Raw genomic sequence first — 15,755 nt, forward strand, 5'->3', positions numbered from 1 at the left:
GCAATAAAGAAATATTGTCTTTGGCATCTCTATTTTAGTCAATATCATAATAATATTATTAGTGTGTGTGTGTGTGTGTGTATGTGTGTGTGTGTGTGTGTGTATATATATATATATATATATATATATATATATATATATATATATATATATATATATACAAGAATAAGGGCAGAGAATCGTCAATTAATAATAGAATTAATAATTAACAATTTTGCCAAGTAGTTCAGTATGAAAAAACCTTTATCGGTAAAACTATTTATCATTATAAATATACAGGGATTAGCAATTGAGTTGCTTCTCCAACATACTGAAAATTTAGAAATAGCAGTCAAAGAACTACTGATTCCAAACTACAAATTTTTCTCTAAAGTGGATGGCGATATTTATGGCACACATAGAACAAAAAACCGGAGGGAAAAGCGTAAACAAACCAAGCCTTTAGTTAATTGGATACGAATCGTTTCATGGTTAAGTGAATGGAAATTTCACTATTCCAATCTTCAGCCCAAATATTCTGATAAATTTGAAAGTGTCTGGTGTCGCATGGCCAAAGATTACCGTGAATTTTTTTAGAGACACTTTCAAATTTATCAGAATATTTGGGCTGAAGATTGGAATAGTGAAATTTCCATTCACTTAACCATGAAACGATTCGTATCCAATTAACTAAAGGCTTGGTTTGTTTACGCTTTTCCCTCCGGTTTTTTGTTCTATGTGTGCCATAAATATCGCCATCCACTTTAGAGAAAAATTTGTAGTTTGGAATCAGTAGTTCTTTGACTGCTATTTCTAAATTTTCAGTATGTTGGAGAAGCAACTCAATTGCTAATCCCTGTATATTTATAATGATATATATATATATATAAATACACTATTTCACTACCATTTTTGCCATTGCTGCTACTAATACCACCACTATTATAACAATAACAACTTCTGCTATTACTATTACTGCTACTTCTATCAATACTATTACTCAAACTGTCCAGAAAGTCACTTCTTGAAACCTTCAATCCTCTGACTCATTGTATTTTTCGAAAAATGGGTCTGAAAGAAGAGAGAATGAGGAAGAGAACAATGATGGAGGAACATATGAAAGACAGCTCATCGCACACCTGAAGTGCATTGATGACCTTACAAGGAAAGTCTTTCTGTCATCTTTTTTATTCAAGAGTAAGCATTTGTGTATTGTAGACACGTGGTGTCAAATTTATAGGAAAGAGGTTGCAGGTGATTGGCCATCCCTAATACATTTCTTGCGTCTATCCATTGCGTTCTTTGTCAGCCTTTTGATCTACTACTCTCTACTCTTCCTCCCATGATAATGTTTTCCAGAACTCTGCTTCTTGTATTATATGACCATAATAGACAAGCTTTTGTTTTTTCACAATGTTGTAATGTGGTAGATATATCTATGGTAAATATATGTGTGCTGGCGTGGAGGCGCAATGGCCCAGCGGTTAGGGCAGCGGACTCACGGTCATAAGGTCGCAGTTTCGATTCCCAGACCGGGTGTTGTGAGTGTTTATTGAGCAAAAACACCTAAAGCTACACGAGGCTCCGGCAGGGGATGGTGGCGAACCCTGCAGTACTCTTCCACCACAACTTTCTCTCACTCTTACTTCCTGTTTCTGTTGTACTTGTATTTCAAAGGGCCAGCCTTGTCACATTGTGTCACGCTGAATATCCCCTAGAACTACGATAAGGGTACATGTGTCTGTGGAGTGCTCAGCCACTTGCATGCTAATTTCACGAGCAGGCTGTTCCGTTGATCGGATCAACTCAAACCCTCAACGTCGTAAGCGACGGAGTGCCAGAATTAACTGACTATGAGTCATTCAAGAAGTCACCACTGACCATGCCTACAGTATAGGCAAAACCAGGCCTAGTCTGGTTGATCCTCGAGACAGTCATGGGGCAGTTACCTCCCCTATCAGTATATGTATATATTTGTACTCTTCTTACAGCATTAAGGGTATTTTAATTCTTATTTCTAGCAACGTAAGTGCTTCAGCATCCTTAGTTAGACTTAGTGACGGTTGAATTTTTCCTTTATGGTATCACATTGCGCCTGGCTGTTTATATTAATTTTTAGCATATGCAGAAGCATTTCGCTAATTATCCATAAATTTTTATGGTATATATATATATGTAGTGAAACTAACACCTCGATCGCCATTACATACGAAACTACCTATCGCCATTAGATACAAAACTACTATCGCCATTACATACAATCTTCTCATTTAAATATAAACAAGCGCGACCGTAGCGGAGAACCCATCTCCTTGTCATCACGTGACTGATCATTATTCGAAGCGACAACTTCTTCGAACCGTTCCCACCAGAACGCAAACTGACCAATCACAGCCCTTAATAAGGTCACGTGATAGTGTTTTTCTACTACCGTCTTGGAGCCGATAGAACGCTATAAATAGATCAAATTTGTCTCGGTCCAGTTTCTCTTTGAGAACTGTTCCGTGTACCACACGACAGCAGCAGCAACAATCAGCCAGCGACACATCAACAGCTTCGTACAACGATGACCACCGCCGCCGCCACATCAGCAACATGAGTCTACGACTACTAACCAGCATCATCGTCATGACCAACACGATTCTACAATTACTACTAACCAGCATCAATCTCCACCAGCGTCTACACGACTTTCTATGTACACCAAACCAAACCACCGTGGCACATCTCTCTCTTCGATTTTGTTAGGTGACTCAGCTTCACCACGATAAATAAACAGACAAGAAATTTCAGCCAGCGACGAACATCTGTATAACAAGAATCACGGCCCGGCATGGAAGCCACAACATCACAACTAGTGATCGCTCTGCCACACACAGCCTCAACTACTTTCACATACAGACTCATACTATTGTGTACACAAGAACTGGTATAAATGCTCACGTGTTATTGACTCTCTTTCTATCTGCTGTAATATCTCACATACACACACGTGTATCACTCACATACATACTTTTCTTTGTACGACGGCCTGTCTTTGATTATGTTATTATATGTCGCATTCACACTCTCACACAGACATACACTTTAACGCTACAATAAATATCTCTGTTATTCATCTTATACGGTTGTGGTCTTTCATTACTGGTCATCTATGTTATCGTAGTATAACATATTCTTATATCATCATGTGATATATTTTTGTGTTCGACCGTGTGACACGTTTAAATAAAAGGAGTCCTCTGTTTTTTCCATTCGTCACCATTTCTCCTTTTTGAGTTTGCACGATCGTTCTTACATATATATATATCCTGGCAGATGGAATTAGCCGACCATGAGCTGTTCAAGCAGTCATCACTGATGATGCCAACGGTATAGGAAAAACTAGGCTTAGTCTGGTTGGATCCTTGAGATGATCATGAGCCAGTTACCTTCCCTGTCAGTATATGTATATATTTGTGTACTTACAGTATTGAGTATTTTAACTCTTATTTCTAGCAATATAGGTGCCTCAGCACCCTTAGTGCTGATTGTATTTAAATATAGATACATAAATCTCTCTCTCTCTATATATATATATATATCTATATATATATATGTATATATATCTATATATATATCTATATATCTATATATATATATATATATATATATATATATATATATATATATATATATATATATTTATATATATATTTATATATATATATTTATATATATATATTTATATATATATATTTATATATATATATTTATATATATATATTTATATATATATATTTATATATATATTTATATATATATTTATATATATATTTATATATATATTTATATATATAAGCAATGTTAATTCTCTAAATGAAGTATTAACAGTAACTGCACGATAAAGTGTAGTATATTGCCACTTAAGTGTGGCTGACCCCTAGGGGTGGATGTTACTGTTGCTTTTAGCCCCAGGAGGACATCTCCTCCAGCTGGCTTATCGACACACGACTGTGTCCTGTTTGCCAAGGGAGTTATCCCTCTCACCTCGACCAGCAGCACGAACGTATCCGGATTTCAGGGTTATTTCCCTTCGTCGGCGTTCGACAGCTGATGACCTTGGTGAGAGAGACAAATCTGGCAAACCTTATATCTTCTTTTCCAGTGACATTCTTCACTGATATTGAAAAGGTGAAAACAAGCAATGTTAATTCTCTAAATGAAGTATTAACAGTAACTGCACGATAAAGTGTAGTATATTGCCACTTAAGTGTGGCTGACCCCTAGGGGTGGATGTTACTGTTGCTTTATATATATATTTATATATATATATTTATATATATATTTATATATATATTTATATATATATTTATATATATATATTTATATATATATTTATATTTATATATATATATTTATATATATATATTTATATTTATATATATATATATATATATATATATATATATATATATATATATATATAATAACACATTTATCCTTTACGTTCGTTTACAGGAAACATTTTGAATATGCATATAAAAGCTCCTCTTCCATTATGCCAGTTTTTTGGGGTCACACCAAGCTGCAGACAAATAAAATAATAATAATAATGCTTGGATGAAATTTATAAATAGTTTGATGCCTCGCTACATGCATTTCCACAAACTAGAGTTAGGGTTATTGCTTCCATGAGGCCTAACACTCGAAAGGAACTCAGCCACCTTGTCTTTGTGAGGCCCAACATTTGAAAGGAACTTAGCCACTTTGCCTCCGTCAGGACCAACGTTCAAATGATTTTCTTTATGTGCCACCAGCATGGGTGCACTTAGCTTGATGGGTCCTCTCAAGCACAGCACATCACCAAAGGTCTTGGTCACAAGTCATTGCCTTTGTGAGGCTCAAAGTTTGAAGAGCATGCTTCACCACTTTGTCTCATGTCTTCCTGGGTCAACTGCTACCACAGGTTCCCTCCACAGTTAGAGATTGACACTTCTTTACACAGTTGTCCTCATCCATACACATCACATGACTGTACTAGCACTGTTATCTCTCTTGCACACCACATCTGATTCCTCCTAAGCCTAACTTTTCACTCAAGATGCTTTCACTCTGTTGAACATGCACACTGACATTGCACATCCAGCGAAGCATACTGGCTTCATTTCTTTCAAGCCTACACATGTCCTTGGCTGTCATAGCCCATGTTTCACTGCCATGCAGCATGGCTGTTCGCACTCAGGCATCAAACAATCTGCCTTTCACTCTGAGAGTGAGGCCCTTTGTTGCGAGCAGGGGTAGGAGCTCTCAGAAATTTGCCTAGCCTAATCTTATTCTCACAACTATGCTCTCGAAGCATCCACCTCCACTCTAACTTGGTCACCTAGATAACGGAAGTTATCTACTACCTCTAGCTTGCCCCAATCATTATCATCATCATCATTTAACATCCATCTTCCATGCATACATGGGTAGGACAGTTGATAGGAGCTGGCCAGGTAAAAAACTACCTCAGACTTCTGTGTCTGTTTTGGCAGGTTTTTTACGGCTGGATGCCCTTCTAACACCAACCACTCTGCGGAATGAACTCGGTGCTTTTTATGTGGCACTAGCACAGACAAATTTTTACAGCTGGATGCCCTTCCAAATGCCAACTACTATAAAGTATGGACAGGATGCTTTTTTTATATGGTACCAGCATTGGCAGTGTCACCAAGTAACTCACAAGACAAGGAATTTTGAGGAGGGAATTTGTGTCAGATGATGAAAGGTTAGACTATGACAGAGAGGCAGAACAGGTGTCTTGTTATAATGGAGAAGGCATTGGAGGAGGTGATCTGATGTCAAATGATGAAAGGTTAAAGCATGACAGAGAAACATAGAGGCAGAAACAAGAGGTGCATGGTGCGTGAGAGAGTGAGAGAGAGGGAAAAAGAGGGGGAAGAAGAGAGAGATGTACAAGAGAGAGATGTACAAGAGAGAGAGAGGACAGAAACAGATGTGCTGATGCAAAGGAGATATTTGGTTATTTAGTCAGAAGGAAAAACGAGAGAGAGAGAGAGAGAGAGAGAGAGAGAGAGAGAGAGAGAGAGAGAGAGTGATCAAGTATGAGGGCAGAAACACGTGTGCTGCTGTAGAGGAGATACATGGCTACCCAGCCAGAGAGAAGAGCAAGAGAAAGAGAGAGAGTAGGAAACAGCAAAAATGCAAGAGAGAGTAGGAGAGATAAGGTGAAGTGCCAGGGTATACTCACAAGTAACAAGGATCAGAGCATAGATGGGATGGTAGAGTAAGGAAGTGAGGTATAGAGGTCATAATATACACGGTCAGATATTGCCAAGAAGACACAAGTAGGTAGTGTTTGATGCCTCGCTACATGATGCCATGAAGTAACAGTCATGCTTTAACCTTTCATCATCTGACACAAGTTCCCTCCTCAAAGCCTAAGTTCTGGTCATAAGACTGGTCTAAAGACAAATTTAACACTCTCTCTTTATTTTTATATATATATATATATATATATATATATATATATATATATATATATATATATAGGTTGTGAGCGAAAGTGGTGTCAATCAGACCCAGAGGTTTCAGGTAATGCTGAGTAAGTGCTGTGGATAGACCATAGTTAAGCTCTAGGTTCGGTGATTATGCGAATAAGGGGTCCAACGTAGGTCATATTCAGCATGTGAATATAAGGATTTTGTAATGAGATAAAGAACCAAGGCTGTGTATAATATAGAACATTTATAAATTGAATGTCTTACAGCTGTTTCCAGGATATTTATTATATCCCTTCATCGGAGATGGTATGAGAGGATGGTTAAGCAATAGTTAGTTTACATAAGATAGGAAATAGAGAGTGAATGTAGGGATATTGTATTTGTAAATCCATTGTTTAGGCAGAATGGTATACATATAAGATTCCAATACCTTGTGAGTAAAATCCAATAGTCTTTAAGATTGGTCATTGCATTTGTAAATCCATTATTAAAATTCCAATTCCCTAGGGACTACAGTTCATTTAAATAGATAATTTAGTCATTCTTGAATGTAATGATAGTAATGGCAAACTAAGTTATTGAAGTTTTCATGTTGCATTAAGAGTGTATATTTCTTTATAAACAATGTTTTTTGTTCTATTTCGGGGTGCATAAGCAAAAAGATTTGCTTTTGGTCCCACACAAAATGCTCCTACATAAAGTTGACCATGTGAAAAGCAAGGTTCTTAAAAGCATGTAATAATTGAATTAGGAGAATTGAAAGATTCAGTTTCAACATGAATGAAGGTAGAAAAATAGCTATATCATATAGAAGAATAGCTTTAAGGAATGCAGGTGACTGTGCAGTGGCACTGAAAAGGCCACAGGTCAAGTAGAACACCCATTTGTCATGGTTTCTTTTGACATTTGAATAGGCTGTATGGCCAAGGAGAACTGAAAGATTTAGTTTTGAATCTGAACTAGGGTGGGACTACTACTACAGATTTAGATTTACTCTTCCTGTATGTAAGTATTTTATAAGAGAAAACATGTAATAACTGAAGTAGAAAAAAATCAATGTCATACACACGAAGTTATTGAAGTATTCATGTTGCATTAAGAGTGAATATTTCTTTATAAACTGTATTTTTGTTTTATTTCTGGGTGTATAAGCAAAAAGATTTGCTTTTGCTCCCACGTGATGCTCCTACATAAAGTCGGCCACAAAAAAAAGTGGGATAGGAAACTGTAACTACTTAAATTGGAGTGAGACATTAGATAGTATAACTGGTATCCAAAGAATGAAGATGGTCTCATCTTTACCACAACTAGTGAGAATATTTGCCTCAATGCAGTTCCTCATAAGTTTGTGCACAATTAGTGTTGTACCACTGCATAATCTTTGTTGAGACAAATTAGGCAATAGCAAAATAGCTTCCCCTGAACCAGTACTTTGATATTGCTGGAGAAAGAAAGAAACAGAATTTTGATTTTATATATATAGAAAAACCATAACAGCTTCCCAGTGTCTTCAGAGCACAACCTTTTTACAACAGTTTGCCTTCATTCAGTGTCTCTGACTGTCACTCCATTTGTTGTTTTACTCTTCTTTACCCAGCATGACTGACAAGACATACATTGAATTTTATTATATGTATGATATATGAGATAATGCACTGAATCAGTATTATTCCAGTGATACTGGAAAATCTTGACTCTTCAGGTCTGTGCATAAATCAAAGTGCTGAATGAACCCCAATTTAACAAAAATATGTACTCCTCATTGAAGATGTTCTTATCATTTCATTATCATATCAACAATTAAAACAAAAAACAAATACATAATTACCTACAAACTCCAAATAATCAGTCTTTGACTACTCTTGTTTCTTGACTGGTTATTTTGGATTTGTGGTTTATTGGTGTAGTGATACCTTAGTAACAACAGATGAATGTCATTTCAGTGGATGAGGGTGGTGTGTCTACTGGGTTACTGAAATGCTGGTGGTAATGGGCATGTCTTTTCATGGACAACAAGCATAGTATAGTCCAGTCTAGGTCAGTATATTGAGATTATCAAGTGTTGACAGTTTGAAATATATTAAAAGAATATGAAATGTCAATCTTTCTACTGATGAATAGTGTAGTGTTTCTTGGAGGCAGAGTTGGCAGTTATGATCCCAGATGTGTAAGGTGGGGCCCTGTTGTGTATACTATGTTTTTTGATGTTGGGTGAGGTGTTGCTGTGATCATAGTGACTCCAGATGAAGCAGAACAAGACAGTAGAGTTTTCTCTGTCTCTACATCAGAAGGAAAGCATATGCTGCAATTATCAGCTCTTGAAGTTGTTGGCTGTCATGCTTGTGTAGTGCCTTGTAATATATCATTGAATGGTGTGAAGGTGGATCTATAGACCACAGCTTTCATGAGATAGGATCTTTTCAGTAGACAGGATTTTGGTAGTTGCATGGGAGTGTGGGATGGAGATTGTATAGATGTGTATTTGTTTCCATTATAGTGTGCAATGCTGAAAATAAAATTGTCTAAAAATGAATAGCTGGTCATAACATTATGGGAATTAAAAAGTTTACGTTATTTATGGGATCTCAGGAAATGTTGCCTACATTCAGAAAGCTCCTGGCTTAATTGGTAGAAACATCAAATTGAATTGAAGATTATAGCAGATGACCTTTTGTTTTCTAACTCTGCTATGGTTTGGAGAAGCATGTGAAGGATCCTCCATGTACACTAACTTGTCAGTAAAACCACTCTTGCTAGCACCTAGTTATAATGGGGTGATGCCCTGTTGTTAAAGATCTTTATCTGATGATATGTTAAAGCTTCTGCTGCTGCTACCTGTAACCAAGTTTATGATTACAACTGGCGCTTAGTTGGAATGCTTATGAATGTAGACCATTTTCTCAGGCTTTTTGTAGGGGTAGTATTTACTTGTCTTGATTGAAGTCTTGAGCAACATCCAGGAACTTGATAGTTATAGATGCTAATGAGGTTCTTCCCATATTTATGAATATCATGGTCACTCATATGGCTTTGGATGGTTAGGCCATTATCCTTGTAAAGAACCTAAATTATGGTGGTATGTATATTTTCTTAGGGTATCAAGGAAGGTGCTATGTCTTTTCGTCTGGCGTTACTTCGTCCAATGATTTTTTCGTCCAACGACTTTTTGTCCAATTTTAAATAAACTCTTTAGAAAACAAGGTGAAAAATCTTTAATGATATATTCACAGAACTATAACAAGCCTCGTTATAGGATTGTTATTATCATTCTTTTTCCTTCTCTGTTAACAGTTTTACTTCTTTTTCCTTCTCTCTCTTAAGTATGGTGCTGTGAGTAGAGAGTGCTGCAAATTTAGTGTACACGTTTTTAATTTACCCATCCCAAACTGACAAAGTACATAGTATCGACCAAAAACAAAAGAAAAGTAGGTGATGAAAGTAATTACATTTACGATTTTCATTCAAGCAATATAAAACTAGGAAAAGAATACTAGAGATGTGAGAAAAGAAGGCTATGTTCAGTGCGAATTCACTGTAATGGAAAACAATGAGCTAAAAACTAATTTTCTAGTGAGCACCTTCATCCAGCTGATGTAGATTCGTTAAATGCTAGAAAAGCAGTTGCAGAAATAAAGCATGAAATGGTGGAAGACATAGCAGCAAGTTTGCATAGCAAAATAGTGGCTAAGTTTACGCAGCTAAGAGAAAATACTTGCTCATAACTTCCTCGTTTGCCTGTACTTTCCAGGATTATTCAAAGGTGCCAACAAAATAGTTCTGGATTTCCCGTTAATCCAGAGGCTAGAACTGGTTTTGAAATACGTGAAGAATACTGTAAATTTGATAATGGCAAACAGTTTCTGAAATATGATTTGGGTATCGAGGTTGAACAGCGCATACTAGTACTTGCATCAGAATGTGCTCTTCAGGATATCGCATCATATCATCATTGGGCATGTGATGGAACATTCAAAATTGTGCTAGAACAGTGGTTTCAACTGTTTAGCATTCATGTACAAGTTAAAGGTAGCAGTTTTCCATGAGTCTTTGCATTACTGCTGAATAAAACAAAGCAGATGTATGAATTATTTTGAGCAATTGAAAGTTATGCAACCTAATGCATATCCACTTGATTTCATGGCAGATTTCAAAGTTGCAGTTCATAAAGCATTTAATTCATCATTCTCTAATTCATCTATCGTGGTATATTTGTTTCATTTGAACCAATCAGTATTTCAAAAAATTACAGATTTAGGCCTCAAAGAAAAATACAATAAAGACTCTGAATTCTGTCTTAAAATTTGATGTTTTCCAGCATTAGCCTTCCTACCTGTTGAAGATGTCGAAGAGGTCTATGAAGAACTAATAGACAATGAAGAAATACCTGCTAAATTCATCGCTTACTTTGACTTGACTTACACAGACATTGTGAAAAGACGTGGTTCTACATTCCCGATAGCTGTATGGAAGATTAATCAGTGTATTCTTCAAGACCTTCCCAGAACAAATAATGTTGCAGAGGGGTTTCATTCAGCGGTTGGAGCACATTTGAATATTTGGAAATTAATCAAAACTCTGAAGGAAGAGGAAGGGTTCGTTCAAGGTAAAATGACTCCAATTCTTCGAGGAGATCTGTCAAATTCATGAACACGATATCGAAGAATAACTGAATGCCTCAAAAGTTTGTCCATTGAATATGGGTCAACAAGAAAATTTAATTTTTTGAAGAGTATGGCATATTAATTTGCATCAATTTTAAGTGATCATAATAAATTATTGGTTATATCTTATTACTTTTTAAAAATTACTTTTTTTAAATACATTTTTTCACAGTATTTTACTTGAATCCAATCAATAAAATTCTCAATGATTATTTGATTTTCATGTTCACCCTGTTTTCTAAAGATTTTATTAAAATTGGACAAAAAGTCATTGGACAAAAAAACATCTAACATCAGATGAAAAGATGTGGATGAAGTGACGTTGGACAAAAAGTTGGGTCACAATCAAGGAGGAAGCGCCCAACAAAGTCATAGTTTCCCATGGACACATCAAAAAGAGAATCACCCTCCTTTTTTTATCCAGTAAGAATCATCATGAAACAGAAGTGATTTCCAAGGAGTTCATGATAATTCTGGGGTCAAGGAAACTGATTAATTCAACTGTTGTCACTAAGACATCACAACATGACTTTGTCTCCATATGTGCGAGGAAATGATTGTGCTTTTTTCACATCTATGAAACTTCAAGTAACATGAAGAATAAATCATCTTGTTCATTCACATACACACACACACAAACACGCACATATATATCATAGTTTCTTAATGTGTTTTGTAATAGGTAGATGAGTCTTCTATAGTACTACATATCACCAATCAGTACAGTTCTTTGAGATGTAACATCTTCAGGTTCCATCACCTTAGAATACTTGACACTTTTGTATGCCACAGTCATCCTCCATACATATCACATGCCTGTACCAGTGCAGATTCCTCTCTTGCTTGATTCCTCTTATTTCATTTATACTCTGGTGTTCATGCACACAAACATTAAACATTCATCAAAACACAGCTTCATTTCTTTCTAGTCTTTAGAAAACTTTTGCATTTAAGGCCCATATTTCACTACCATATATCACCACAGTTATAACATAAGTTTCATATAATCTGCACATTACTCTGAGAGGAAGAAAAGATCTTTGTTGCCAGTAGCAGCAACAGCTTCTTGAGCTTCTTCCAATCTGTTCTTACTCTGGCTACTATACTTTCAGAACAACCACTTCCCCTGCTAATTATGTCTCCTAGGTAACAGAAGTTATTGACTAGTGCTAGTAAGCCAAATGAGAATTTAATAAAATCTTTTTCTAGCATGTTCATATTTTGTATGGCTCCAGTGCATCTGTCACATGTGGAGCTTATTTTCTCTGTTAGTCTGCCTATAATTCCACTACACCTCTGGGTGTGTCCACAGCTTATGTTGGGTACAATTTATGGAGCTTATACTTTCTTTTCTGCATACTGACCAAGGCCATATCTCTGAAGTTACCAGGGTCCTGTCTTCTTCATTACTTACTAAAACCTTAATCTTTATTAAATTTATCTTGAAGCCTCTTAATTCAAGGTTTAGCTTCCATGCCAAGAATCTCCTTACTTTTCCAATAGACTTTGCAATAATCATCAGTTTTCCCAAGGACAGCCAGTCTTAAAGTCTTCTGTGATGAACTGTAGGACTATGATGAATAGAAAAGGGCTGAACCTTGATGAATCCTTACTGTCATACTGAAATCATTTTGATTTTCACTTACTGCATCTTTGTACACAGCTTATACATTCCTAACAAGCCATTTGTCTACACCTAGTTTCCTTAGTGACCATTGAATTAGTACCTTTCTCTGAGGAATAGTGGTTTACTCTTTGCCTCACTAGGAAGATTGGCTCTGTTGTACTTCAGCTGGGCCCAAAGCCAAACTATATTTCATTTACCTTTACTCTGCCACAGATCAATTGTGCTATGACTCTCTCCATGATCTTCATAACCTAATCCAAAAGTTTGATTCCTCTACAATTTCTTCTGTCTATGTAGCAGTAGCAGTTTACAATTATGCTATTATACCAATCATTGCTTTGGCACCTTCTTGTATTATTTGATGGTCATCACCAGATATTTTGAACATCTTAATGACTATCTCTGACGGTCAAGCTGCTTTCCCACCTTTCATGTCATCTCTCATACCACAGTCAACTTGAATTGCTGGTCCCTCAGTAGGGTCAGCATGAGATAGCTTCTCCTTGTCCCCAAACATTCTCCATGTTCAACAGTCTATCATAATAGCACTTCCAAGCTACTTTCTTGTCTTCTGCAGTGATGGCAAGCATGCCTTCATCTTTTCAAATATACTTCTCATCAATTTTAAATTCATAAGATTAAAATTATGAATATTTTGTGTAAATTTAAATCAACAAAGGAAAGTGCATAACAAAATCTAACAACTCTTACAGCTGGAATTAGCTTGTGTTGACCGAGACCTTTGGTATTATGCCATGCTTGAGAAGAAGACCCATCAAGCCAAGCAAAATCGCAGTCGTGGAAGATACTAGTGTCACGCAAATGGCATGTAAAAGCACCCATTACACTCTTAGCACTAGGAAAGGCATCCAGCCATAGAAAACCATGCCAAATCAGACTGGAGTCTGGTGCAGCCTCCCAGCTTACCAGCTCTGGTCAAACCATCCAACCCATGCTAGCATGACCAATGGACGTTAAATGATGATAAATTGAAAGGAAATCTGAGAAAAGCAAGTTATGAGGGAAATTAGAAAGATTAAACATTTCATACTTACGCATGCATTCAGTCCAGGAAGGTTGAATATGGATGATACCTAATATAGCAATGACTGTGAAATAGATGCCCAACAGTGCAAGAAGTGGAACAAGGCATCTGCAAAATATTATCAATGATAACCCATATCAGTAATAAATATTAAAACTAAAAGTAATTTATTTTAATAAAAACTTTTATACTACAGGTGTAGGAGTGGCTGTGTGGTAAGTAGCTTGCTTACCTCCGTTTTGGAGGGTGCTTCTGGTTACTGTTGCTGCTATTTTATTCTTACTTTGGAGCAAGTAAGACATGCCTTGTTATTGTGAATTAACTTTTGTGTTCGTTGGAGTACCGTTTTTGTGGATTTACATCTTTTTTGATTTTTTTATGCTTCCCTATTGGGAAGGTAAAGTGAAAAACCTTTTTAGCTTTAATCATGCAATTGAAACTTTCTTCAAGCCATTGTAGGCTTTTTCTTGTGCCACGCCTCCCCCCAGGGCAGGGGGAGATTTGTTGTTATTGTGAATTAACTGTTTGTGTTTGTTGGAGTACCATTTTTGTAGATCTACATATGCTTTTGATTTTTTTATGCTTCTCTATCAGGAAGGTAAGGCAAAAAACGTTTTTGTGCAATTGAAACTTTTTTCAAGCCATTGTAGGCTTTTTTCTTGTGCCACGCCCCTTACAGGGGGGGGGGGCTATGAGAAAATCATGTCTTCTAGCAAGACCGGAGGTCGAGGGGTGTAGTAGTACTCATCTGAAAAGGCTTGACTGTGCAGACAAGTAGAGTCTATGTGGACCCTGAAGGTGGGCTGGTCGTCCTTGATATGACGTACAGTGGTAGAGCCTTCAGGTTGATTGGAATCTATGCACCTTGTGCTAGAGGATTACAAACTGATCTTTATCGGCGCCTGGAGAACTTTCTCGTAATGTCAAAAACATTAGTGGTGTTAGGTGACTGTAACGCTATCGTTGACACACGCATCGACAGCATTGGCTCGATTGATAGGAAAACGAATTCACATCTCATAGACCTGCTTAAGCGATTTCAGCTAGCAGATCATTACAGACTTGACCATCTGAACGTCCCAGAGTGGACCTGGATGAATGACGACGGAGGTTCAAGTCTTACTTAGATAGGATAGTGATAAGTGCTAGAGATAAGGCTAGCTTTAGTTGTCCACAGCTTGTTCAGGTATCCTACACTGACCATTGAATGGTTAAGTGTAGGCTGAATGTAGATACTGCCGTTAAGAGAGGATCTGGTTACTGGAAGCTGAACAAGTTTATTTTGACTTGCAAGGCATACCATAGCCGGATCAAGGAACTGGTACAGAGGGCGTTAACCAGTGGTGGTTCAGCCTCAAAAGAGCCATTCGTTTCGAGTCTGTTAGGTTTAGCCATTAGCTAAGATTAGACAAGGCTAGAATAGAAGGGAAACTAGTGAAGGACTTAGAGGAGGCGTTGAGGTTGGACTCTGCATCCCACATTTTGGCAGTGAGAACGGCCTTGGACCATCACCTCAAAGTCAAACATGAGGGATGTAGAGTCCAGGATAAAGTGCGAGCATTGGGCTGTGAGGGAATTAATGTTGCCATACAATAGAAACCCAGCGTGGCAATGATGCCACAATTAGGTCTCTGACTGGTGATAGTGGGAGTTCAGTCAAAGGACGGGATGAGATGTGTGAGGCGCTTTACAAGCACTTTACCGAGTTGTTCGGGAGGAGCGGGAAGCTGAATCATGGTGAGGCCTTTAGGGACTTCCCGTCTGGAGGCCCGCGTCTCTTGGTGCGAAAGGCTGAGTGCTGTGAAGGACCAATCACAGCCAAGGAGGTGATCAAGGTGCTAGGTGAATGCCCTGAGGAGAAGTCGCCAGGTCTCAATGGTCTGCCTTATGAATTCTATAAGAGTATGCCAGACTTGTTCGGGCACCTGCTGGCCAGTGTTTATGCCAATTGGCAG

At 37.3% G+C, this 15,755-nt stretch overlaps 1 protein-coding gene across 2 annotated transcripts in view; it reads right to left on the reverse strand.

Annotated features, from left to right (window-relative positions):
• The window catches only part of LOC106882057 (uncharacterized), a 77,684-nt gene that overhangs the window by 20,488 nt on the left and 41,441 nt on the right, over positions 1–15,755 (reverse strand). For both annotated transcript variants that reach the window (XM_052974652.2, XM_089366666.1), the window contains one exon: positions 13,811–13,908. In XM_052974652.2, the coding sequence (XP_052830612.1) occupies positions 13,811–13,908 (98 nt within the window). The remainder of the gene's footprint in view (positions 1–13,810; positions 13,909–15,755) is intronic.

Source organism: Octopus bimaculoides, chromosome 19 (genome assembly GCF_046866305.1).
Source record: "Octopus bimaculoides isolate indiv1 chromosome 19, ASM4686630v1, whole genome shotgun sequence".
Lineage (NCBI taxonomy): Eukaryota > Metazoa > Mollusca > Cephalopoda > Octopoda > Octopodidae > Octopus > Octopus bimaculoides.